At 45.3% G+C, this 11,711-nt stretch overlaps 1 protein-coding gene across 3 annotated transcripts in view; it reads right to left on the reverse strand.

Annotated features, from left to right (window-relative positions):
• The window catches only part of TCF7 (transcription factor 7), a 70,270-nt gene extending 69,722 nt beyond the window's left edge, over positions 1 to 548 (reverse strand). For all 3 annotated transcript variants that reach the window (XM_054288076.1, XM_054288075.1, XM_054288078.1), the window contains exon 1: positions 94 to 548. In XM_054288076.1, coding sequence (XP_054144051.1) covers positions 94 to 291 — 198 coding nt within the window. In that variant the 5' untranslated portion in view covers positions 292 to 548. The remainder of the gene's footprint in view (positions 1 to 93) is intronic.
• Between the last annotated feature and the right edge of the window lie 11,163 nt (positions 549 to 11,711).

Raw genomic sequence — 11,711 nt, forward strand, 5'->3', positions numbered from 1 at the left:
GGAGAGAGAGGGGCAGCGCGGGGGCGTGGGGCGGGGGCCGCGCGGGGCGGGGGGCGCGGGGCCGCCGTGCGGGGCCGCTCCGGCCCGGCTCACCTCGGCATCGGCGGCGGCCGCGGCCGGGCTGCCGCTGCCCTCCGACTCGTTCACCAGCGAGGACTTGAGGTCGGCCAGGTCGCGCTCGGTGAAGGCGTTCTCGGGGATCTTCTCCTCCTGCTCGCCCTCGTCCTTGAAGGCCAGCATCTCGTCCGTGGCGCCCAGGTCGTCCCCGCCGCCGCTGCCCAGCTGCGGCATTTTCCTCCCGCCGCTCCCTCCCCGCCGCGCAGCAACTTTCCCGGCGAGTATTGTTCTCCCGGATCAAGCTCTTCGCAATTAGTATTTTTTTTTTCTCTCCCTCAATTATTTTTTTTTCCTCCTCTTAAAAAAAAAATTAAAAATAAAAACTAGCTCCCTCTTCAATTTTTCTCTTTAAAGTTTTCTCCTCCTTTCCCTTAACTTTTAAACTTTTTTCCCCCTTTAATTTTGTTCCCCCTTTCCAAATTCCCTTTAAATCTCTCCTTAAAAAAAAAACAAAACAACAAAACAAAACTAGAATTGCTTTTCCCTCGTCACTCTTTTCTTTCCTCCCCCCCGTTCCCTCCCCGCTCGGGCGGCCCGCGGGGGGCTCGGCAGGCTGCGGGCGGGCAGGCGTCGCGGGATGCCGGGCTCCACGGGCCCCCCCGAGCCGCCGCCGCCCCCCCGCCCTCCGAGCCCCGGCAAGTTTGGCTGGAGCAGCGGGCGCCGGCGGCTGGCGGAGCACGGAGCGCCCGGTCCGACTGCGAGCGCGGCGGCGCGGCGGGCGAGCGCTGCGACATCAAAGCGGCCGCCGGGTGATTGGCAGCGCTGGGCGGGGCCGGGGGCGGGCGCACACAGGGACACACGGACACGCAGACACACAGACACACAGCGAGAGGCGCGCACACGCGGGCGGGCACACGGGGACACACACGGGCACGCTCGCTGGCACACACGCTGCCGTGCCCAGTCGCTGCGTTAAAGGCGCAGCCAGCCCGGCACTGCGCTGCGATGGGGTGATCCCCATCCCGGCCCGGGGTGGGCAGCACCGGGGGCTTGGTGCAGCCACGGGTGTGTGTGTGTGCACGTCTGTGACACACACGCATCTCTGCTCGCACATCTGCACGCTCACCTGTGCCTACCTGTGTGCACACACGGACGTGCCTGCATGCACGTCTGAGCACACACACACACACGGCCCGTGCACGTCTGTGCCCATCCACATCCCTGCACACGCACAGCTGCACACTCACCGTGGCACAAGCTCGCCTGCAGCCACTCCTGCGTGCCCACGGCTGAACATGCACCTGCACCAGTCAGTGCTGCCTCACACACGGCTGCAGGCAAACACCTCACACACATCCACATTTATGTGTGTGCACACATCAGCATGTGTCGGGGTCTGCACGGCCCACACAGGTTCTTACAGGGGTGTGTGTACAGCTGCACACACACCTGTGCACACACACAGCGCGCACAGCTGCACATCTGGCACACACAAGCACTCACAGCAGCACACGGCAGAGGGATCCACACATAGCCCCAGATACACCAGCACTAAAGAACATGTAACATGAAAAAGAACACGTAACTGCACACAGCAGCACACCCAGCTACATATCTGGCACTCACAGGCATCTGTACACACACAGCTGCACACACAAACACATCTGCATGCTCACATGCACCTATGAATCTACAAGCACTGATCAGCAGCACATGATAAATGCAAAGGACAGAAGGCCAGATGTGGTACTGCTGACACATCAGTGCACGTGTGTGCACACAGCTCACATGAGAACACATCAACACCTGTGTGTGTGCACAGAGAGACATCCAGGAGCAGACACATATGTGTACACAGCAGGATGTCAGGGTGTGTATGTGTGCACAGACATGCATGAACAGACACACATGTACACAGCAGGGCATCAGGACATGTATGTGTGTACACAGACATACCTCAGAACGTGTAAGTGTGCACTGAAACTTGTTGGGATGTGTGTACAAACACACACTGAAACACCAGCACTTGTGTCTGTGCACAGACAGACAGATGTGAACACACACACACAGACACATCAGGGCATGGATACCTGAGCTCAGGCACACACATCAGGGCACAGATACCGGAGCACAGGCACACAAGGCACACACAGCACACATGTGTACTCACACACACACACACATATTCACAGCACACATGTGTACTCACACACAGACACACACATCAGGCAGGGGACAGATATCTGAGCACAAACACACACAGGACACGTGTGTACTCACTCACACACACACACACACACACACATCAGGGCACAGATACCGGAGCACAGACACACACAGGACACATGTGTACTCACACACACAGACACAGACACAGACACACACACATATCAGGGCATGGACACCTGACCTCAGGCACACACAGCACACATGTGTACCCACACACACACAGACACAGACACAGACACACACTGACACACTGACACTGACACGCATCAGGGCACGGATACCTAAGCACAGGCACACACAGCACATGAGTGTACCCACACACCCACAAACACACACACAGACACACTGCCCCTTGCCAGCTGTGTGCTGACACGCCCGTGCCACACGTGTGTGTCCCTGGCCACCCTCCGTGCACGCCCAGCACGGGCGGCGCTGCCGCCACCGCGCCCTCGGCCCCTTCGCGGCACAGACGTGACGTGGGGTGGCAGAAAATTATTAGTTTTCCTGCCTGGCCCCGAGGGTCAGGAAACAAGAAATTACCATCTTCGCAGCCCATTTCGAAGGCACTAGACACTTGTGTGTCGGCGTCGGAGGGATTTTTAAGCAGTTCCCATGGAAAAGGAAACTCCCCATCTCTTCTGATCACACACGACAGGTCCTGTGCATGTCTCCAGTAGCTTAAAACAACACACCGATATTTATTTTCCTTAATTAAGATTGCACAAGATAGCCCTGGGTCCTGGAGACTTTGCTACAGACTGTAATGACGCCATGTAAATTGTTTTTTATGACCCAATATACAACATATTGTCACATTCAGGCCTTGAATAGGAAGCTAAAAATCTTGGTCCCTATTTCTCTTGTTAATTAGGGTATTATTACTAGGGATATAATCTCATTATTTTTTGGGGAGGAGAAGAACTAGTTGGAGCCACTTTGAAAAGTACTTGAATATATTTAAATGGAGCAAAATTTGTCTTTCTGCTAATTGCTGATTTTGCATGACATAGAATTATTGTTCTGATTTTGGGGCACAGTTGATGCCGGGTTGAAGAAAATGGGAAGGATGCTGTTTGCTTTTTTCCTGCTTATTTTTCTCCTCCAAATGAATAAACTGCCCCATAGGAAACTCCGTTGGCAAATTTCCATTCTTTTAAACATCCCAAAAATAAAATAAGATGCAGCCACTTTGAGGAATAATCATTTGAATGAAATATTTGCTACTTTAAGATTTTTTTTCCTTCTTCTTTCAGATGATCCTCTTGTTTTGCATGTGAAAAAAATCGTCTGAGATTTACAGCCCTCCCAAATGGAGATAAAGCCTTGGCAATGAGTTGGAAACCTGTTGTAATCTGTGATCCAGGAAACAAAGAGCCTCATTAATGCAGAGACTTTGGTGAGCCTTTGATGTTAGCTAGCATAGCATTCACTCTCAGTTCCATTTGCATTTAAACATTCATAAAAACATCATCTCTGCTTCCTTTGCCTTAAGCAATTTAGGAGTAAAGTATAGCTTCTATTTAAAGAAACCCACTGTGGTGAGGCTTAGAATACAAATATCACATAATCTTCAAGCAGAGCAAATATTTTATCCTACATTTCTGGTGGGCACATTTAATAATATTATATGTAAGACCCAAAATAAAACATCCATCTTATTTTCATTAACCTTACACCACATACTCGAGTCAAAAGAGAAAACGGGCCCTGTTAATTCTAAATATACTACATACCAATTTGTGGAAGGGAGAGAATCCACAGGATTTTACATTATTGACAAGAGCTGAATTTTTGAAAACTGCATGCCTACAGCAAGGTGACTAAATCTGTATTTAAGCACACAGCACTGAAAACTGTGAACAAGTTCAGGTTTATATATATATTTCTGGACTGCAGAATCTACGTCTTGGTTTGAAACAGAATAGAAAAAAGATTATTTTAAATTTTTATTTTTAACAGAATCAGAGAAGTAAAATACAAAAATCCCAAAACAACAACAACAACCAAACAAACAAAAAACACCCAAAAAACCAAAAACCCAAAAAACCCCAACAACCAAACAAATGAAAAAAAAACCAAAAAAGCCCAACCAACCTTCCCCCCTCCCCAAAAAAACCAAACAAAAAACCAAACAAAAAATCTAACACATGAAAATTTTCTTCCAAGAGAAGGCAGTGTTGCTCCCAGATGGCATCTTGAGGGAATGGCAATATGTGGGGAATTTGGGGAATCGTTAGAAAGCAAAAGCCTGTCCATCTTATTATCTTCATAAGTATTATTCCCCAACACACCTAGGGGAAGTGGAACAGTACAAAAAATACTGTGGTTGGTTTGTCTTGACATTTGGAAATATTCAGCTGGGGTTGTCCACGTTTCCTGTACCCTTAAAAGTAACCAAGCAATGGAAATTGATCCCGTGGCACATTGGGAGTTCTTGATATTCCCCCTCTTACGAGCAAATACAAGAAAATCTTTAGGTTTGGTGCTGTGAGTCAGTGCAGCCTGAGTGGTGTTTGAAGCATTATAAGCAAGTTTCCTATATGATGAATATCCAAAATTAAAAACTGAAATGGAAAACACTTAAAACCAACTTTACCTTGGATAAAATATTTCTGGAGCTGGATCAAAGGAAAACAAAAAGCCTGGCTTACTTGTCAGATCATATCTGCACTGAACTTCAAGGTTTGATTTGTATTATTTACATGGAAAAGGTCCCAAGAAACCAATTTGGCACTAAATATCTTCATTACGTTTTTTCGCTTGTATGGGTGATTAAATCAATCTAGGGTTCCTGTTTTAATTTTTTTTGAAAGGTGCAGCCATCTGTGAATTGAGGAACTTTTCTGATGTCATCTTTGTGCTTCAGACATGCTTTCCCCCCTCCTTTTTAATTTTTTTTTTTTTTAATAAGGAAACTTTTAAAGGAGCATGTTTGCTTTACTATTAGAGTTTCTAGCTGTCCTTCCAGTAACTGTTTAGAATTAAGGGTATATAGTAACTTTTTAGAACATTTTAACTGTAACACCTGCAGGTAACAGTAAACCAGATTAAAATATAACCAAGTCTGTCTGTTAGTCTGCCTGTTCCTCATCTTGCATTTATCAACATGTTCCCTGAATGCTGTGTGTGAAACTCAGCACATGTATTTTGTACCATGCTATGCACAGCAGCGCTGTGTGGTTTTACACCTTGGAGTAAGTGAAGCCTCTCCTTTAAAGTCAATGTAAATGTTCCCTCTGACTTCTCCTAGACCAGGGTTCCACCTTCTGTGCTTTAAAAGGGCCATCCTTGGATTTATTTTATTTAGGGGATTTTCTTCTCTATTTCTTTTTTTGTTCTTTTGAATTGTTCAGTTTGCAGTAGCTCCCACTTTACTGTTTGGACACATTTTATCCTCACACACAAGTTCATTTAATGAGGGTGAGGAACACTTCTACCCCTGGCAGGTTAAACATCCTACATCAGCCTTCCTATTTCATTCTATTTGCAGCAAACATGCTTCCCTGATATGCATATACAAATCCAAATATGCTTTAATCTAAACCCAGATTTATTTCAGCTTTTTTCTTTTTTCTTTTTTCTTTTTTATAGTCTATTAATCAGTTCTCCACTGGCAGAAGAGCCTTCTAAATATTTACCATCCTTTTCGAGAAAAACATGAGCACAACCATCCCACAAGGATGGCTTGACTGATAGATTGGCAGCGCCAACGTTTCAGATGAGACGGATGAAAACTTGTGTGCGCGATTCCAGCTGGGAGCAGGAGCTCCTGGAGGACAGGCTGGTACCAGCTGAACTAATCCTGGCAAGTGACCAGCCTAAATCAGGCCACTGAAAGCTCTGTTTTGCCCAAAGGGGTTTACACTGGTGTAATTACCTCAGCAGAGTCATAGCAGGAACATTTCCTTAGTCTAGACAAGCTCTAATACATAAAATAGATCTATCGTTTGCAGCTGAAACATCCCGACCCAGCCGGGGCAGGGACAGGGCTCTGCTCTCCTCTCCTTGGCTGCTCTGTGCCCAGGGACAGCAGGATTTGGGCTGCAGCATCCTCCAGGTTGGTTGGTCTGTGACAGAAAAAAGGGTCATGCAGTGGCTCAGCCATTTCCTGACTGGATTCACTCTTAATCTTGAGGGATTTTAAGTGTTTATTTGACTTCGTGCATTGATCTAAATGTACTTAAAGGATTCCCTGACAGAAGTTTGCTTTTAAACTACCAGCAGAAAATTGACTCCCTGACACTGCAATATTTAGGTTGCTTTTGAATATCTACAAGATTTTCTGGAAATGCTTCTAGCTGCTAGGACTGAAGACTCCAGTTTTCCCCTTTGGGATCAAGCAGCAAAGGTAGTGCAGACTCTGCCTGGGGCCAGCATCCTGCTTTCTCCAGGAACAGAGGATAATCTCTCAAAAACTTCATCAGATGTCAGAAGCCATAGTGTGAAATCCATTTTGGAGCCTGTGATCATTGGATCACTCCCTGTGTGTATGGCACAACATGGCACAAGTCACCATCAACTTTACCAATTTTTGGTTTTTTACCCCCTGTTCTGATTTTGTCAGGTTGTAAGACCATCTCTTCAGGCAATTTTCACTTAACAAGTCATTTCTTTGCTCCTGATACCCATAACACTTCAGATTATTAAAGGATTTTAAAAGACTAATTTATTTTTCACTCAGTATGTTTTGTTCACCTCTTGCTGTTGGAACTGGACCAAGCAACTGGCATTGCATTTAATATTTCTTGTTACTCTCACTGTCAGGTTCTCAGGCGCTTGCCCAATGCTGAAAGATCTGAGTTTCAAACAGGAAGGAACATGTTTATTTGTTTACAAAAACACTTTTCCAGGGCTGCATCCTGTGGTCACACAATCATCCAAGGAGTCCCTGCTCCAATGACTCATGCCTCTAAATTAAAAGGATCCATGAAGACGGATTTGCAGAATCACACTCATTTCTTCCACAACAATTTTTACGTAAACTATAGGGAAAAGTATGTTAATTTTTCGGGTCCATAAAACTTGATTTTTTACCAAACCAAGGTACAGGGCTGCTTTTTTCTCTTAAAGTGTTCTTTGCATTTTAAGCAAACCTTACAACCCATTGGAAGTAGCCTCTTCCTGTGCATTTGCTACAATTCACATAAAGTACACTTTGTCCTGGGATTCCTGTTTGAACACTGGCTGGGACAAAGTACAGGGGAAATCCAAATATTGTCCTTTTAGCTCAGGCTCTGCTCAGACGTGCTGTCCAGGCTGCAGCTGAGCCTGGTTAAGAGGTGGTGATCCAGACCCATCTTCCAACTGCTCCTTCCCTTGTGGATCTCCCACCAACGGTGTACCATCAGACATGGCAGTGTAATTTCCCACAGAGGCTCTCCCCAGCTTGCTTTTGTCTGAATGAGTTCATTTCTAAAGGAAAACTCTGGTGTTAAAAGAGTCAGTGGAGGAGCCACCATTCCTGGCACCTCCAGTTCAAAAACCAAGTTAATGTGACACTTTGGAATATGATTTAGTGTGCATGGCAGCATTCAGCTGAAAGTTGTTCTCGATGATCTTGGAAGTATTTTCCAACATTAATGATTCTGTGATTCTGTGATTAATTTTGAAATTTTAGGAATTATTTGGTAAAATCTAGGTTAGGTAGATCAGAAAGTGACAATAGGGCTGGATGGCAGCAGTGAACTGCTGGAGCAAGTGGCAGACAGTGAAACTGGTTTTAATTTTATTTGGTGACCTGGTTTAGTTGTGGTGACCTGGGACATCTGAATGGAAATCTCTCTCTCTGGTTGCTTGAGAGGGCAGTAAAAGGAACAAGACCCAAACCAGAGGCTGCTTCAGGATCAGGTCCCTGCAGGGGCTGGTGCTCCTGAGGAAAAGGGGAAAGGTTTGGCTGCAGCTCTCTCTGTGACCCCACATTAGCACATCAAACCTCTGCAGAGCAGGGCTGGAGGCTCTGGCAGCTCCTGCCTTGCACCCATTTGAGTCCCATGGCAGCAAACCCTCCCTGAGCCTTTGCAGCCTGACCAATTCCTCCCCAGGGCCAGAGCCATGCAGAAAGAAAGGGGGAGTGAAATGGAAGCAGCTGCTAGGAAGTGAGAATAAAGGGAAATTGTCAGGATAATGGTGGTGGGATAGAGTGGCCAGATCAGAAACTGAAGGAAAATGATTCCAAAGTCTGAAATTGACCCATGTGACGTGGGGTGTATTGGTCGCTTCTGATACACCCAGCATCACTCCAGACCCACACCAAAAGATGAGGTTTTTCTGCCCTGTTTTTTTTTAGTGATTGTTAGTGATTGTTTGTGACAAAAAATAAAATTATTGAAGAGATGAAGGGGCAAATGAAGCAGGAAAAAGAATAGGGGATTAGGGGGATGCTGAATTTTTAAATGTTCACACCAAAATTATTGAAAGAAAAAGTAGGAAAGAACAGAATCCTTTATTTTAAAATTTGAAATCATCAAGGCAGAGCTTTCTGTTACTGTATGCATAACACTTCATTTCTGACTTGGAATATATTTTTATTTATTTTGCAGACATAATTTCTTTCAGATCTTTACTGGTGACTTTCTCAAGGCACACTGACTGTGAACCAGGGTGAGCTTGTCATCATTGTGCTTTTCTGTACTTCAGACTGAAAAATGAAAGGAAGGTGAGGACATGTGAAAGCACAAGAGAGGATTATATTCCTGTATTACTTATGACACCCCCTCTATCCTTGATATTTCCCTCCTGCCAACAGGTTTGTCACTTCCCCCAGCTCCAATGGATGTGGAGGAGCTTGAGCAAAGCACGGCAGGGCTGCTCCTACCAACTTGTGAGCGCTTCCAAAGTGGCTATAAAGAAACCAGATTAAAGCAGCATTAAAAGCTGTGCTACAAATCCTACCATATTAAGCAATACAATTCTAATAGCTGTTTTGGGCTAACTGAACAGAAGGGGTACCTTGGAGTTGAAGTGCATGTTTCAACAGTATGATGTTCTGAAAAGTGTTGTATATGTGCCGACATCCGCTGCTGGCATGTGTACAGACTGGAGCTTGCCAGCTCCTCCTAATCTGGAAAGAGGAGACATGCAGTGTTAAATACATGTGTCATCACCAGCCATTCCCTCCCTCCCCCCAAATTTTATCATTTGGTTGTGCAACACATTTGAACCAAGTCAGCCCATTTAGTTTAGATGAACTCAGGCCAAGTAACTGTACTGGAGCTGACTTCAGAGGCTTGAGAGGAACTGCTGGTGTAGCTCTTCCATGAGTAAATGCAAACACTGTGTGTTATGCTCCTTATTCTACTCCTTAGACAAAGGCCTTTTGGTAGGGCTGCTGTTGGAAGGAGGGAGAGCCCCTGAGAAAACAAACTGCAGCTCATTGCATCAGATGGCTTTTGACTCCCATCTTGTTAAACCTTACAGGCAAAACAGGGTCAGGTCTAAGCAGGGCTGACAAAGAGGACTCCAAGGAAATCCATGCTGCAAGGGGTGGTTTTGGTGACTCAGTAGGTGACATGGGTTTTTCTGAGTCAGGATTGAACCAGTGTTCTCTCCTGACGTTAGTGCACCCGAGCTTGGGATGTGTTTTGGACTGACAGCCTGCTACCCATGCCAGTAAAGGTTCTGGGAGTCTTCTGTGCTCATACAGAGGGTGATTTTAGTCTCCTGGTTGAAATCCAGATGTATGAATTGTGTTTTTCCCAGAATCCACTTTGTATGGTGTTAGCCATTGCCCCATCTAAAGCTGTGACCATGGTGCCCACCACAACCCATAAGTACAGGTGGAGCTGCACTTTTAACTCATCAGGTTACACCTGATGGCACCTACAGCATCAGCTGCACAGTATTTAAGGAGGGGTCTCAGGGCTCCTTCCCTTCCCTCTGACGATGGCTGAGCACCAGTGGTGAGTGAGCTCTGTGGTTTAAGCAAGTTTGAGTGCTGTCCCCAGGGGCTGGACACTCCCTGGGGCTCTTGGGGTGACCGGAGCTGTCGTGCATGGCTCTGAACTGCAGCACCAGCACTTCACTGTCAGTGGGGTGTGCTCAGGAGATATCCACAGCTCTGCTCTGGTTTATTTAAGTGTCTGTGCTGTTCTTTATATAGTCCAATAAGTGGGCCTGAATACAGTCAGCAATACAGAGTATATTTTGGTGGACCCTGGTCCAGACTTCAGCTCTTGAGACCTTCAGTTTTAGTCTGTATGTGATTTTATTTTGTTAATTCAGTGGTGAATCTGTCCTGATCCAGAATGCTGCAGCAGCATCAGATGGTGCCTTTCTGAAGGCTATGGAGATGTGGAAGGTGTGCAGTTGCCATAGGCAGTTTGCTAACAAAGAGAAGCTGTGAAAAGTTTTGATGATTAGAGAAGAAAGCACAGAAGCAGAGACTTTAGAAGGACAAGAAGAAAAAGTATGTAAAAATGTGATCCCCCATTTTAATGGCTAAACATGAATTATGCTATGAGATGCTTTCATCTTAGTATAGGTTAGCATTCCCCAGCTTTTTATATTTGTATATAAATATTTTTTCTTGAAGTAAAGTCAGCCTAATTGGAAGTAAGAGCCATTCTATGTCGTTTATTTTAATACTCTAATATATTTCCCCTAGTTAATCATTGCTATTTCTAAATATAAATTTCCTTTCCTTTTCTTTCAAGTCACTTAAAATGAAAGGCCCTGCTTTACTCTTTGACCTTCTCTAACAAGCAGACCCTTGAAATGCAGAATTTCCAGAAAGCAAGCTGTAGGAACAACAGATGGATTTAGTAAATTACAGCCTGCAGATGAATTGTATGAGGAGTCAGTTTAGGATGGAGGCTTAAAATACACAGAAATTTTCTGTGCTGTAGCTTTTTTCTTGCTGTCAAACACTGCCTGGTAAATGCATAACTCGTGTGATGTTGGCTTTCTGCACGGATTGATTTGTAAAAGCTATTCCATCCCAAATTACCAGCTCTTTGGGTCTCAGCCTACAGCCCCACTCAGCCAGGAGACTCTGTCCTCTAGGTATGTTTTGGTATTTTGCATTTCTTTTATTTGCTAAAGCTATTCTGACAGACTACTTACCCTGATCAGCAGATTCTAAAACCTGTTTGTGGTTTCCCAGGGATTTCATAGACAAATTAATAGTGCATGTGTATTTGCAGGACAGGTGACTCCTAAATGATAAAAATGTAGTTTATAATCAAAGTGCCTAGCTTGTAACAATAATCTTGAGCTAGGCATTTGCTTATCTCCTAATGTGTTAATCCTTTTCAGGATTAACAACTCATTTTTCAAAAGCCTGGTCTTGGCTCTGCAGCCCTTGTTGACATAACTGAGTCTTTGTGAGTTCATGAGATGCAGTTGTGTGCAAGGACTGCAGGAATGGATGGTCACCTCTGTAGGTTTGCTCGATGTGATTTAGCTCCTGCTCTGGGCTGTGAAGCTCC

The sequence above is a fragment of the Melozone crissalis genome, unplaced genomic scaffold (assembly GCF_028551555.1).
Source record: "Melozone crissalis strain CALT ecotype California unplaced genomic scaffold, PUWL_Pcris_2 ptg000061l_1, whole genome shotgun sequence".
Taxonomy (NCBI): domain Eukaryota; kingdom Metazoa; phylum Chordata; class Aves; order Passeriformes; family Passerellidae; genus Melozone; species Melozone crissalis.